This window comes from Ranitomeya variabilis, chromosome 1, assembly GCF_051348905.1.
Source record: "Ranitomeya variabilis isolate aRanVar5 chromosome 1, aRanVar5.hap1, whole genome shotgun sequence".
In the NCBI taxonomy this organism is placed as follows: domain Eukaryota; kingdom Metazoa; phylum Chordata; class Amphibia; order Anura; family Dendrobatidae; genus Ranitomeya; species Ranitomeya variabilis.
The window spans coordinates 494,007,458-494,023,736 of NC_135232.1; the positions used below are offsets into that span (position 1 = coordinate 494,007,458).

Consider the following 16,279-nt stretch of genomic DNA (forward strand, 5'->3'; position numbering starts at 1 on the left):
AGGCCTAAATTCTTGCAGCTTCGGCATTTGTGAAGGCTATGGCCCTTTTATTAGGACAATTAATGCCAAAATGTCCAGAGACCCCACAAAAGAGGCAAATTCTCTGTACATCACCTCTCCATCTCTACTGCTGAGAGAGGTTTTCGGATTACATCAATTTGCACAAGTTCAGGCACACTTTCCATTTCCTGTTGGTTTTTTAATGTTGATTGAGTAAAGGAGTAGGTAGGGATATTTCCAAATACTCGCAGCCTTTCCTTTCTTCGCTCATGCAGTATCTGATCAATTTAGATGCATAGTTGAATAAAGTCCTCCAAGTTATGAGGGGTCTCGATCCTTGCAAGTTCATCCTTTATTAGCTCTGATAATCCTCGGCGAAATTGACTCCTTTGGGCAGCTAAATTCCATGGGGTGTCTGCCACCCAGAGGCAGAATTCAGAGGTATATTCAGCTACAGAGCGCCACCCTTGACATAGGTTATGTAATTTGGTTTCAGCTGTAGCACAAAGATTCGGGTCATCAAACACTTGATCCATAGCTGTGATGAAGGAAACAAAGGAGGTCAGAATTCTTTTCCACCTAAGATGAGGCCCATGCAAGAGCCACATCAGTAAGGAGATTAATGATGAACAGAACCCTTTTCCTGTCACTGGTAAACGGAGAAGGATGCACCTGAAAATAGATATGGCATTGAGTTAGGAATCCATGGTAACTTAACTTTGCGGGCAGTGGCATGCGTGCGTTTGACTGGAGTTGCAGAAATCCAGAAGTTGCCTCTGTAACTCAATTTCTTTTTGCTGACCCAACACTTGAGTTTGCAATTTATAACATTTTTCTTGATACATGGCTCCAAAATTCTGAAGTTCAGCAACTTGCTGCCTCAGTTGGGCTGCAACAGACAGTACACAAGAGCAGCAATATAGTTTAAAGGAGCAGCTCGTAGCATAGTCAGGGATAGGCAAGAAGTCAGTACACAGGAGCAGCAATGTAATCTTAGAATGAAGCAGCAGGTGAAAAGAAGCCTGACTAGGAGCTGGTAGCACAATAATCTCGCAAGGAAGAGAGTGCTATGCCAGGTTAAAATAAGGTGTTCAATTGAGGTGAAGACAATCAGACAACACAGGTACAAGTATCTGCGTTAGCAAGGAACTGTCCAGCGAGCTGAATAGCTCAGAGGGAAGAGCTGCTGCCTGGTGCATAAGAGCTCCTGGGTTCTAGTCCTGCCAGCACCATATGCGATTTACAGAGCTCCTGTGTATAATGTCACCGGTGATCGTTAGATTTACCTGTACACTATGCACTATATACAATCTATAGAGCTCCTGTGTAGAATGTCACTGTGGTTATCTTTATTACAGTGCAGAGGGAAAAAGCTGTCAATCAGCGGTTATTGTGGAAGGGAGGATGCTAGCGTAATACTCATCAATACAGAGAAGACCATGTGTTTTAATGGTACGGTTATTGACGGTACATGACTTACTCCTTCAAAACATTTTACAAAAAGTACCAGGAGGGGTGCTCATTACGGGTGGAGGAAAGCTGAATCCGGCAGATAAATTGGAAAGGGTTCTTTACAAATAGAGCGGTCATAATGTTGAATGCCCTACCCCAAGAGGTAGTAATTAGAGATGGGCGAACCCGAACAGTAAAGTTCGGCATACGTACCGAATACACCTACCAGGATGCCTGTGTTACTGTTCGGGTTAGGCTGCCCGAACACTGGGGGTTTGTCACGCCGTCATGTGCATGACAGTGTGACAAACAACGCTTCTGATTGGCGGTGAAACTATCCCCGCCAGTCAGAGAGCCACGGTTGCCACGCTGTCAAAAGACGGCATGAGAACTCAGCTGTGATCAGAGGTATAAAGTTTACCTCCGGTCACTGGTGTCAGCTGATTGGGACAACTGCTAGCCGGCTCCTGCGCTGTAAATAATAATAAAAAACTTAAAAAATGGCAAGGGTTCCCCTGTATTTTTGCTATGCAGCCAGGCAAAACTCACAGCTGGGAGCTCCATCCTCAGCTGTCAGCTTCAGCAATGTTAGTTATCAAGAATAGAGGGGTCCCAAAGCCGTATTTTTTAAATTAATAATTAAAAAAAAAAAGAAAGGTGTGTGGGTCCCCCCCATTTTTGACAACCAGCCTTGTTAAAGCAACCAGCTGGGGGCTGGTATTCTCTGGTTGGTAAGGGGCCATAGATATTGGCTCCCCCAGCCTAAAAATAGCAGCCTGCAGCTGCCCAGAAAAGGCACATCTATTAGATGCGCCAATTCTGGTACTTTGCCCGGCTCTTCCCACTTGCCCTGTAGCTGTGGCAAGTGGGGTTCATATTTGTGGGGTTGATGTCACCTTTGTATTGTCAGGTGACCTGAAGCCACGGCTTGGTAATGGAGAGGCGTCTATAAGACACCGATCCATTACTAATCCTATAGCTACATGGTAAATAAAGACACAGCCAGAATAAAGTCCTTTATTAGAAATAAAACAAAACAAAGCACAGTTTTCCTTATTTATTTAAAAATAACAAACACCGTTATACTCACCAAATGCCTATTCCATGGAAGCCCTCGTTCTCCTGTAATAAAACTAAAATAAATAAAACAACAATATCCCTCACCTCTGTCGTTTTGTCCTACGCCGTAATCCATGTCTGGGGGAGAAATAGTATTCAACCTGGACAGTGCCAAAATGCAACCATCCAGGCTGAGAACCACTGGTGAATGAGCAGCTGTGAGCGCAGCCTCAGTGACTGGCGGTGAAGTCATCGAGGTTACCTCCGATCACTGAGGCTGCGTTCCCAGCCAGGCTGAACTGTCGTGACCTCGGTGATATCTCCATTAGAATTGTGAGAAAAACGATCAGAAGCGGTGTTTTCCGCACTGTCATGCACATGACAATGCATCAAACACTGGATGTTTGGGCCCTCCATTCAAGTGAATGGGGCCCAAGTTCGGGTACTGTTCTGGTACCCGAACTTTTTGTAACTGTTCAGCCAAACCCACCAAACCCGAACATCCAGGTGTCCGCCCAGCTCTAGTATTAAGGGCAGACAATATACCTGCTTTTAAAAAAAGGGCTTGATGCCCTGCTTACAACAAATGGCATTGCAGGATATACATAATCTAGCAATAGAGAATGAATAACTAAAGAAGTTGTCCACTACTTTTCATTGATGACCCATCCTTAGGATATGTCATCAATGTCTGATCGGTCGGGGTCTGACACCCGGCATCTCCGCCGATCAACTGTTCACAGCATCTGCGGCTGCTGGCCAAAGCTGCTTGATCTTCAAGTAGTGGCCGCGGCAGGGTACTACACATCCACTTCCTATTGATTTGAATACGAGGCGTATGTGCAGTACCATGGCACGGCCACTACCACAGGACTGATCAGCGAGCAGTTCCGGCAGGAGGCAGCTACCATATGCACTGAGAACAACTGATCGGTGGGGATTAGCATATCATCATGAACAGAAACTAGAAGATGATCTACAGAACGCTCACTTACCCTATATACTGTAGAGGGTGGCTTTGATGGATGACAATTCTACATGTTGGACATGTGTTATTTTCTTCCAAATATTTCACCAAGCAACTTCTACAAACTGTGAAAGATAAATTAAAGAAATCTATAAATTTCTTTCTGAAGTCTTTTAACCAAAGCACGTGAAATGTCAATAGCTGCCTTCTTTTTAATATACTTCATTAAAGCCTGGATGCATTTTTTCCAGTGTTTCTCAATTCCACTTTCTGACTGTAAAAGCCTAATAAACACGCTATTCCAATTAACATTGTTCCTTTTCTTGCTTCACCATCTGTATATTTTATTAAACGGAACTGTAACGTTGCAGGTTCTCACATTTACAATACAATGGTGCCATCTGCTGGTCACACGCATAGTTTACGTTATAAAAACCAGACTGCATTGTGTAGGTCACACATCACATACATCTTCAGAAATAAGCAAGTCTGTGCAATACAAAAAAAAAAAAATTAGGCTTCGTTATATTCCATATACAGGTGAAACCAGAAGTTTACATACACTACATAAACAGACACATGCATGTTTTTCTCAATATCTGACATGACATCAGAATAAACCTTTCCCGTTTTAGGTCAATTTGGATTACCAGAATTATTAATATTTGCCATATGTCAGAATAATGAGGGAGAGAGAAAATGTTTAAGGCATTTTTATTACTGCAAAGTCAAAAGTTTACATACACTAAGATTACTATGCCTTTAACCCCTTTACCTCCAAAGGTGGTTTGCACCCCTAAACCCCTGGAGCTTTTTTCAGTTTTGCGTTTTCGTTTTTCGCTCCCCTTCTTCCCAGAGCCATAACTTTTTTATTTTTCCGTCAATTTGGCCATGTGAAGGCTTATTTTTTGCGGGACGAGTTGTACTTTTGAACGACATCATTGGTTTTACCATGGTGTGCGCTAGAGAACGGGAAAAAAAATTCCAAGTGCAGTGAAATTGCAAAAAAAGTGCAATCCCACACTTGTTTTTTGCTTGGCTTTTTTGCTAGGTTCACTAAATGCTAAAACTGACCTGAAATTGTGATTCTACAGGTCATTACGAGTTCGTAGACACCGAACATGTCTAGGTTACGTTTTATCTAAGTGGTGAAAAAAAAAATTCCAAACTTTTCTAAAAAATAATATATATAAATTGCGCCATTTTCCGTTACCCGTAGCGTCTCCATTTTTCGTGATCTTGGGTCGGGTGAGGGCTTATTTTTTGTGTGCCGAGCTGACGTTTTTAATTATACCACTTTTGTGCAGATATGTTCTTTTGATCACCCGTTATTGCATTTTAATGCAATGTTGCAGCAACCAAAAAACGTAATTCTGGCGTTAATCCTTTTTTTATTGATTGGGCGATTCTGAATGCGGCGATACCAAATATGTGTATATTTGATTTTTTATTGTTTCATTTTGAAGGTGGCGAAAGGGGCGATTTACACTTTTATTTATATATATATTTTTTTTTCATATTTTTAAAAACTTTCTTTTTCATTTTGTCATGCTTCAATAGCCTCCATGGGAGGCTAGAAGATGGCACAACTTGACTGGCTCTGCTACATAGAGTCAATGCTCAGATTGCCCCTATGTAGTAGAATGCCGACCACAGGGTGCCGCTCATAGCAATCTTGCATCAACAACCAAAGAGGTCTCAAGAAGACCTCTGGTTGTCATGCTGACGCACCGATGACCCCCGATCATGTGATGGGGGTCACTGGTGTGCACATTTCCGGCCAGATGGTCGAAAGCGCTTGTTAAATGCCGCTGTCAGAGTTTGACAGCAGCATTTAACTAGTTAATAGGAGCGGGCAGATCGCAATTCTGCCCGTGCCTATTGTGGGCACGTCAGCTGTTCAAAACAGCTGACATGTCCCGGCTTTAATGCGGGCTCACCGCAGGAGCCCACCTCAAAGTGGGGGATACTGCCATTGGACGTACTATTTCGTCCGAGGGCAGAAAGGGGTTAAGAAATTAAAGTGCGAATTACCAGGTAAATCATATAAAACAATCTTTATCCACAAGTTTTCAGAGCTTGCCAAAACAGGACATACAGATTGGTTGTACAAACTGTATTTTGCTATACAAATTGAGAAAATTCTCTACTCGCTTCCACTCCAGAAATAAAGAAAAGACACCGATCTCTAACAATGTATCCAGCGACTGCTTGTTTCGGAGGTTTTCACACGGTCTCATCTGCACAACATTGATAGTCACAGTCACATACTGAGTCACTCCATGGTAGTAAAGTCTGCAAATGGAAGGTTCATAAAAGTGACATGTTTTGCACTCTACCATGGACAGGTGTTTGATGAATCCTTCTGAGGTAAAGGGATGTAAACATGTGTGCACCTTGTAATCCCATTATAGAGGCATTTCTTGTGCCCACAGACCTAATACATTCACAGTGGAGGCGCAGAATAAAATTAATTTGGTCAGAGCTCTGCTAGTATATTAAATCTCCTTTATAATAGGAAAATGGACATTGCTTTCTTGCAAGAAACACATTACTGTCAAAATAAACCTCACAAGATTACTCACTCTAGGTTTCCTACGGTCTACCAGAGGCCTTCTCCTGTCTCCAAGTCCTGCATACTCATTTCCCGCTCGGTCCTGTGGCGTTCACGGAATCTAGCACAGATGGAGAAGGCCATCTTCTAATGGACAAAGGTCTCATAGGTTCTACTAAGGCTGTGCTTGCCTCCCAACTCAGGACAGGACAAGTGGCGATTTTCGCAGAAGGAATATGGATAGTGGGGGAGGGGGGGTCACTTCAATATAGCCTTTGATCCTTCTATAGATAACTCCATGGGGGAATCCTCTCTTTTGCGCCCCACACAATTACGTATATTGAAAAGTCTTGCAGGAACATCAATTGAGGGTTCCTGGTGACTTCTCCACCCGGCAGAGAGACTTCCCTTTCTATTCTAACTCTCATGACTTCTATACAACAATCAATTTCAGAAATCTCATACACACACACATTGGTTTTTATGTCATCAGGATTTTGTGCTTTGCTTGGTTTTTTGGACACGGACAATGTCACTTCTTTCAGTGTTTTTTACCCATTGACTTGAATGGGTGGAGAAAAAAACACTGAAAAAGAGCCCCAAAAATGCAGGTATCAGGTTTTGCATTGTTTTTTGTGCCAATATCTGATTCTATGGAATAGGATTTTTTTTTTTTTTCAACACAACTATATCAGCATGCACAAGAGACAAATCTAGCATGAGCATGCCAAATCGACGCAAAAAAAATGGAAGAAAAAACAAGGAATATACTATATGCTATTTTTCTAAAGCTTCTTTCCTACCAAGAGATCAGGTTTTGCTGAAAACACTCCTAGTGTGAACTCACCCTTAAAAATCAAAATTCCCCATTCTGTCCTAGCACACCTGAAAAAAAGTCTTTAGCTTTAATAAATGGGCTAAGTCAGCTAGAAAATATTTTAAGAATATTGTTACCAAATATGACAAACTGACATATTCTCAATTTTTCCAGGTTACTTAAATGTGTGGATGAGAACTGCTCAAGGTGGATGAGGAATGCCTTTACTTGGTTTGGCAGAAGTGCAATCTTTAAAATGAAAATTCTCCCTCGTATCTGAAAAGCCATTCAGGCGATCCTGGTTGGCATTCCCTAGTCTTTCTTTAAGTGGTCGGGTAATCCTCCACGTGTCAGTAGGTCCACATCGTCTAAAGTCCTCAAGGGGCATAGTGCGACTTGATTTCAAATCATTTTACATTGCCTCTCACCTTTCTAGTGTTTTGGATCAGTTTAGGAATGGTTCTGGGAAAGCACGGGTTAGGATTGAACACAGTTTTACCAACATCCCTTATCAACTACTATCTCTTGGCTAAATTGATCTACGATGTCTACTCACAACCCATCCTTCGATTGGGGCCTCCCTTGCTTTGTGCAATGATCCCTCTGTTCGTTCATCAATTCTGCTACTATATTCCGATTTATACCCCATCTTGGGTAATCCACTTTCCCCCCTGTAATAGAGGATGACATTTTTCACTCCTGGTTTAACAATGGCTATTTTAGAGTGCCACATTTCGTACAAGGAAACTTATGGCCTTCAAAAGGAATATCTTAAGGGCCTTGCAACTCCTTCACTCTTAGGACACTGAAGAATTGGTCAACTTTCTACCTTTCTTCACTCTCTCCCACCTAGAGCCTTCTATAAAAAAGATAAAACAATTTTTGAGGTGCGATGTTCAAACACTGGCCCCTTAAGACATACTTTATCATTCTCATATTCCCTCCCGATTGAACCCCTGGACCAGTCTAAAACACGCTTCCAGACCCAAAGGGAGCGAGATCTGTGTTGCACCTTGATAAGCGATCAGTGGGGGCGTATCTTCACCCTGACTTACTTGAGAAAAGTATAACTAGTGATTCTCGTCCTTCTCCATCACAGTTATATCTCTTTAAAAACTTGATACTAAGACATTTGATTATGTCTTCTAGAGCGTGCATTCCTTTATTATGGAAATGCGATACTGTCCCTACAAGCTCACTCTGGTTTTCCAAAATAAACAAGATTATGTTAATGGAGGAGATCATGATCAATAACTCCCACGACAAATTCTACAAAACATGTTTCTATTGGCTGGAGTTTAAATCTTCCTCTGACTACCTTGACCTCATAGGGGAAAACCAAGTCCACTCTTTAGGAGCCTCTCTGATGTTCCGTTCTCCCTTCTTACAATACATTTCTTCCACCTCACCGCTCTGTCTTTGTGTGCATTTGAGTTTTTGGTTTATATTCTTCTCTTGCTTTTTTTCTTTCCTATCTCCCTTTGTTCATCTACCTGAGTATGTAATGACTTAATGTTTAATCCCTTTACGACATCGGGCGCAATAGTACGCCGATGTTGGACTCCCTCCCTGTGATGTGGGCTCCAGCGCTGAGCCCATATCTTTTCCGGCACATGTCAGTTGTTTTGAACAGCTGACATGTGACTCTAACAGCCCCGGGTGGAATTGTGATGGCTGTTAACTAGCTAAGTGCTGCTGTCAATCTCTGACAATGGCACTTAACTCGCGGTTCCAGCTAGTGCGCTGGAAATCCCTCCCATCGGTGACCTCATCACGTGATCGCGGGTCACTGATAGGTTGGCATGCCAACCAGAGGTGTCCAGCAGACCTCTATGGTTGTCACTGCCGGACTGCTATGAGCACCGCCCGATGGTCGATACTCATAGCAAGTAAACAATTCTGCTACATGCAGGCAATTTGATCACTGCCTGAATGTAGCAGGGCTGATCGGATTATGGCAGCTTCTATTGAAGCAGGCCAAAATTTAAAAAAATATTAAATATTAAAATATAAAAAAGGTCAAATCACCCCCCTTTCGCCCCATTCAAAATAAAAAAAAAAAACAAGCCCTCACATGGCCATTTTGACCAAAAAATAAAAAAAGTTATGGCAAAAAATACCTCTGGTCATTAAGAAGTAAAAAGCAACCTGTCACCAGTTCACATTGGCCAAATCTGGTGACAGGTTGCCTTTAAGTCTGAGCCACCTATGCTGGTATATTCTCTAACACGTTGAACCAATGTACAACCAATAATTCTACCTTTCATTGTGTTTACTTTTCTTTATCAGGTTTTAAATGCTATGGAAATACTGCTTGTTATTTTCAAGTGGCCTTGTTTGACTTAATACTTATGACACAATTATTGTCCTGTGTTGGAATTCCATTTTGTAAAACTCAATAAAGATGAAAATTATAATCGTCATGATTCCAGATAGAGCCAAAGGTCATTAAGAAAAATCCAAACAGTTTTTTGCGGGTTTTTTTTTAGCCATTTTGCATAGTCTCTGACTGGGCATCTACAAGGCTATACCTATGGCAGACCCAAATGGCCTTTGTTTGGCCCCTCATTGCCATGGTAACCCATTTGTCATGAGAATGCGAGCCTGGCTGTCAATCAAAGAGAGGCTTCCACATAAGTCGCACTTGTACAGTTTTCCGGCACTGCAATTAGGTCATAACCGTATATCCATTTGGGTTGATAATGTTAATTTGTCAGTAAGGAAGTATAAATGGGAAGGCAAAGAATCCCGGCCCTCACGCATTGAGTAGTAGCTGTTTTATTGCAATCAAACAAATCCATAGACATCTCAGCCCATCCCGAGCTTTTCATCAATAAATTACCAGGGTGGTCTTATACCTACTTATGGATGGAAACCTGGGATTCTCCTAATAACTGCATACCATTGGACCGTTATACATATATTCCCCCTTTTTATATCCATTTTACTTGACAATTTTTCAATAAAGAAATAGAATATACATTTGTGTTCACTTTCTTCAGAGATTTATTTTTTCACTGAGCTGGTGTGGTGTTGGCATCAAATATACGCATGAAAAGACCTGCGGACAGTCCGAGGATTCCAGTCTGTACACGGGGGCCTGAATACAGCCTAAGAAGCAGCCGCGGCGGTAGTGCCAGAATCCCCTATGTTACAGAGAGGGAAAATACTTCTGGATCTTATACATTTACATCGAGTTGTGACTTCCAGCAAACACTGGAGAGATCCAACCTGCAAAAAACCCGCCTGGAGGAGAGGAGCTGATAACAGATGCAGATGGCGGGTGGTGAGAATCATACTAGAGGCACAACCCTTAGGTGGCCTGGCGGTTTCAGTACTGCTTCTGGCCTCAGCGCATGCATTCTGAACCTGGCGGAGGTGGGAAGTTATTGTACTGGAATGCATATACAGGTCACAGGAAATCCCACGTGTGTGTACACATTCGGAGTCCGAGTAGTAGCACTTAGAAAAGGTTAGGAGCCAGTTTGGGCTTTTCAGTGCGTCTGTACATCTTGATTGTTAATGATTTTTTGCTAAGTTTTAATACACAAAACCAGAAATAAATAAAGGAAAACCTTCTCTATACACATATATACAGATAAACCTTGTTTCATGAAGACCCAACTTTTAGACGTTTTTAGGTAGAAGTATTTTTATTTACAATAGAAATGGTGTGAAGGCTGGTTACACAGTGTCATGTTTTTGTGGGGCCTATTAATTCCAAAAATTCTTCCGCTAACGGAACAATAACGATTATAGTGAAATATAAAACACTCTACATACAAAGCATCTGGGTGGGGGTTGAGTCAGGGGCATTAAAGGGAATCTGTCAGCAAGATTTTGCTATGTAATCTGCGAGCAGCATGATGCAGAGGCTGATAGCCTGATTCCAGTAAAGGTACCGTCACATTAAGCGACGCTGCAGCGATAGCGACAATGATGCCGATCGCTGCAGCGTCGCTGTGTGGTCGCTGGAGAGCTGTCACACAGACCGCTCTGCAGCGACCAACTATGCCGAAGTCCCCGGGTAACCAGGGTAAACATCGGGTTACTAAGCGCAGGGCCGCGCTTAGTAACACGATGTTTACCCTGGTTACCATTGTAAATGTAAAAAAAAACCCAGTACATACTCACCACCTGATGTCCGTCAGGTCCCTGGCCGTCTGCTTCCCGCACTGACTGTGAGCGCCGGCCGGCCGTAAAGTAAAAGCAGAGCACAGCGGTGACGTTACCGCTGTGCTGTGCTTTACGGCCGGCCGGAGCTCACAGTCAGTGCGGGAAGCAGACGGCCAGGGACCTGACGGACATCAGGTGGTGAGTATGTACTGTTTTTTTTTTTACATTTACAATGGTAACCAGGGTAAACATCGGGTTACTAAGCGCGGCCCTGCGCTTAGTAACCCGATATTTACCCTGGTTACCATTGTAAAACATTGCTGGTATTGTTGCTTTTGCTGTCAAACACGACGATACACGCCGATCTGACGACCAAATAAAGTTCTGGACTTTCAGCAACGACCAGCGATATCACAGCAGGATCCAGATCGCTGCTGCGTGTCAAACACAACGATATCGCTAGCCAGGACGCTGCAACGTCACGGATCGCTATCGTTATCGCTGCAAAGTCGTTTAGTGTGAAGGTACCTTTACAGTTATCACTTACTACAAAGCTTATAGTGGTTTCCATACAATCAGTGTTTTATCAGCAGATTATCACTACAGAACTAAGTGTCTCCTAGTCAACAGCCCTGTGAAGCCCACCATCGCCACAGTCAGCACCTATACAGGGCACACAAAAAGCTACCAATCAGTAGTATGGGTGGAGTTCTACAGGGCTCAGCATTCTGCAGCAGAGAATACAGGGATTGTATCAAAAGAACAGCCAGCAGCCCAGCAAGTGACACATTGCTGGAATCAGGGTCTCAGTCCCTACATCATTCTGGTCTTACATAGTAAAAACCTGGTGACAGATTCCCTTTAAAGTCGAGGGGCCTGAATAATCAAAGTTTGTTCGCAAGTAATATGGCGTAAAAAGACCAACATGCAGACCAGCAAGTGACATCACAGGAATCAGGGTCTTTGTCCCTCCATCATGCTGCTCTCAGATCACATAGCAAAAACCTGCTGACAAATTTTCTTATGTGTTTATATACACGTGCGTGTTTATACATGTTTTATATACACGCACGTGTGTATACATGTGTGTTTATACGCGTTTATATATACGTGTGGGTGTGTGTGTGTATATATATATATATATATATATATATATATATATATATATATATATATATATATATATATATATATATATACATACATACACATGTGTATACGCACGTGTGTGTATGTGTAAATTAGAAGGCACAAAGGTTTTCCTCAAAGTGGGAAACATTTTACATTCAATGTACACTAAGGCAAAAATGAAGTTATTCCACACAGGACAGTCAGCCAAATGCTGTGGTGTTTTCCATGAGAGGGCCCCCGCCAGTGGCAATAATGGGATTGGCTAGGGCTCATCTGTCAGGGGGAGAGCCCGGGAAGCCCCGTACACTGTCAGCTGATTCCCGCATTGTCGGTTCAGCTAACTTTAGTCTAATGTGTTTAAGGACCTTTAGTACACTGCTCATGGTAAACAACCTGTGCGGTTTTACACAAAGCAAAAAATCCTTTTTGCACCATTTAAAATCTTGTCAAAAATATATATCATATAAAAAAAGAAACTATAATGCTTAATGCAGGCTGCGTAATACATACAGGTATGTAAGCACTCCGTCACAGTAGTAGCATCGATGAGATATCCATTGCACAAGCGACATGTAATGTGAGCATTGATGTCCCAGAGTTTTATCTTCCGAGTCAACATCTTTGGTGTCTGCAAAAAAGAAAAAAAAAGTTTAAAAAAGGAAAGATACAGTACCGTTCAAAAGTTTAGGGTCACTTAGAAATGTCCTTATGTTTGAAAGAAAATCACAGTTTCTTCCAATGAAGCTAACATGAAATGATTCAGAAATACACTCTATACACTTGTTAATGTGGTAAATGACTGACTATTCCAGCTACAAACGTCTGGTTTGTAATGCACTATCTTCATTGGTGTATAGAGGCCCATTTCCAACAACCATCACTCCAGAGTTCTTATGGTACTTTGTGTTTGCTAACTGTGTAAGAAGGCTAATGGATGGTTAGAATACCCTTGAAAACCCTTGTGCGAGTATGTTAGCACAGCTGAAAACAGTTTGGCTGATTAGAGAACCTATAAACCTGACCTTCCTTTGAGCTAGTTGAGATTCTGGAGCATTACATTTGTTGGTTCCATTAAACTCTCAAAATGGCCAGAAAAAAATAACTTATGTGAAACTCGACAGTCTATTCTTGTTCTTAGAAATGAAGGCTATTCCATGCGAGAAATTGCCAAGAAACTGAAGATTTCCTACAACGGTGTGTACTACTCCCTTCAGAGGAGAGCACAAACAGGCTCTAACCAGAGTAGAAAGAGAAGTAGGAGGCCCCACTGCACAACTGAGCAACAAGACAAGTACATTAGAGTCCGTAGTTTGAGAAATCGACGCCTCACAGGTCCTCAACTGGCAGCTTCATTAAATAGTACACGCAAAACGCCAGTGTCAACGTCTACAGTGAAGAGGCGAGTCCGGGATGCTGGGCTTCAGGGCAGAGTGACAAAGAAAAAGCCATATCTGAGACTGGCTAATAAAAGGAAAAGATTAATATGGGCGAAAGAACACAGACATTGGACAGAGGAAGATTGGAAAAAAGTGTTATGGACAGACGAATCCAAGTTTGAGGTGTTTGGATGACACAGAACATTTGCGAGACGCAGAACAACTGAAAAGATGCTGGAAGAGTGCCTGACGCCATCTGTCAAGCATGGTGGAGGTAATGTGATGGTCCGGGGTTGCTTTGGTGCTGGTAAAGTGGGAGATTTGTACAAGGTAAAAGAGATATTGAGTAAGGAAGGCTATCACTCCATTTTGCAAGGCCATGCCATACCCAGTGAACAGCGCATGATTGGAGCCAATTTCATCCTACGACAGGACAATGACCCAAAGCACACCTCCAAATTACTATTTAGGGAAGAAGCAGGCAGCTGGTATTCTATCTGTAATGGAGTGGCCAGCGCAGTCACCAGATCTCAACCCCATTGAGCTGTTTTGGGAGCACCTTGACCGTATGGTGCAAAAAGTGCCCATCAAGCCAAACCAACTCGTGGGAGGGGCTTCTGGAAGCATGGGGTAACATTTCTCCAGATTACCGCAGCAAATTAACTGCTAGAATGCCAAAGGTCTGCAATGCTGGAATTGCTGCAAAGGGAGCATTCTTTGACGAAAGCAAAGTTTAAAGGAGAAAATTATTATTTCAAATAAAAATCTTTTTTTTGAACCTTGTCAATGTCTGGACTAGATTTTAAATTCATTTGGCAACTCATATTAATAAAAGTACGAGTTTTCATGGAAAACACAAAATTGTCTGGGTGACCCTAAACTTTTTTCCGCTGAGATTTTTTCTTTAATCTTCTCTGGAGACCTCTAAAGTAAATATATTCGATTAATTGACCCTTTTTTATTATTGCCAAACCTGAGAGGGTCCAAAGGAAGATATTCACTATTTTCATCATCAATAGTAAACTAGAACACAATGCGAGATCCATGGCACAATAGCCACCAATGATGGACATTTTTGACAAGACAGCAATGTATAGCCAGAAAACATGCATACACAATTATTTACGGTATACACAAAGTTTGGACTATGACTTTTTTTTTTACTTTTTTTATAAGTTGCCGCTATTGCAGTTAACTACAATTGACTACAGCTATGTAATCACTGGTTGGGGAACATGGCTTTAGGGTAACCTATTAATAAGGCAGCAGTGCATGTAGAAGAGCAAAATGTGTTGGTGCCTAGCAAACGGAGCCTTGCAGCCAACATGTGATGCATGGCCGCTTCTTCTGTATATGGAAACATATAAGGCACCGAAGCCCTCCTGTGTATTACACCATCCCACTGGAGCCCTACCATGCCTTTTATTAACTAAACATGACTACTTCATGAACCAAGCATATGTGTCCACTAGTACACACGTTATAATAGATTAGAATACATACTATACATACACACAAACAGAAATATACATATATTATGGAACATCTGTAGATGTAACTAGATGTATCACTGAGCATGAAGGCGGAGGAAAAAAACCAAACAAAACACATTAAACACTAAGCACCAAATTCTAAAGAAAGGACAAGTTTCCACCAGTTCACAGCTCTAACCACTAGATGGTAGTAAAAGACCACAAAGTTTTACATATCTACTTTTGACAGCAGTAAACTTTAACCCTTTTGTGACAGAGCCTATTTTCGCCTTTGTGACCGGGCCATTTTTTTTTTTTTTTCAATTCTGACCAGTGTCAATTTATAAGTTAATAACTCTGGAACGCTTCAGCCTGTCCCACTGATTCTGAGGCGGTTTTCTCGTGACATATTGCATGTCATGTTAGTGGTAAAATTAGTTCAACATAACTTGGGTTTATTTCTAAAAATATTGGAAATTGTGAGAATTTTGAAAAGTTCGCAATTTTCAAAACTTTTTGTGCCTTTAAACCAGAAAGTTATGTCACACAAAATAGTTAATAAATAACATTTCCCACATGTCTACTTTACATCAGCACAATTTTTGAAACTTTTTTGTTACGAAGTTACAAGTGTTAAAAGTTGACCAGCGATTTCTCATTTTACCATTAAATTTACAAAACCATTTTTTTAATGACCACATCACATTTGAAGTGACTTTAAGGGGCCTATATGACAGAAAGTACCCAAAAGTGACACCATTCTAAAAACTGCACCCCTTAAAAGGTGCTCAAAAACAGTTTCGAGAAGTTTAATAACCCTGCAGGTGCTTCATAGGAATTAATGGAAAAGGGAAGGAAAAAAATGAATATTTAACCTTTAACCACAAAATGTTACTTTAGCCCCATATTTTTCATTTGCACAAAGTTAACAGGATAAAATGCACCATAAAGTTTGTTGTGCAATTTCTCTCGAGTATGCCAATACCTCACAAGTGGTGGAAAACTACAGTTTGGGTACATGGCAGGGCTCAGAATGAACAGAGCACTCTGAGTTTTGGAATGCGAAATTGGTAGGAATCGACAGTGGACGCTACACTGTGTTTTGAGAGCCTCTGATGTGCCTAAACAGAGGAAACCCCCCAAAATGACCCCATTTTGGAAACTAGACCCTTCAAGGATGTGTGTTGAGCACCTTGAAGCCTCAGGGGTTTCACAGAATTTTATAATGTTGAGCCGTAAAAATTAAAATAGTACATTATTGACATAAAAATTTTATTTCAGCCTCAATTTTTTTTATTTTCAGGGTAGCAAGAAATAAAAAAAAGGACCCCATAA

The 16,279-nt window shown here is 41.6% G+C and overlaps 1 protein-coding gene across 3 annotated transcripts in view; it reads right to left on the reverse strand.

Moving 5' to 3' along the window:
- Window positions 1–16,279, reverse strand: part of PCGF3 (polycomb group ring finger 3) — a 136,088-nt gene that overhangs the window by 28,276 nt on the left and 91,533 nt on the right. For all 3 annotated transcript variants that reach the window (XM_077280845.1, XM_077280938.1, XM_077280893.1), the window contains exons 2-3: window positions 12,607–12,724; window positions 3,507–3,603 (exon numbers count right to left, since the gene is read on the reverse strand). In XM_077280845.1, coding sequence (XP_077136960.1) covers window positions 3,507–3,603; window positions 12,607–12,724 — 215 coding nt within the window. The remainder of the gene's footprint in view (window positions 1–3,506; window positions 3,604–12,606; window positions 12,725–16,279) is intronic.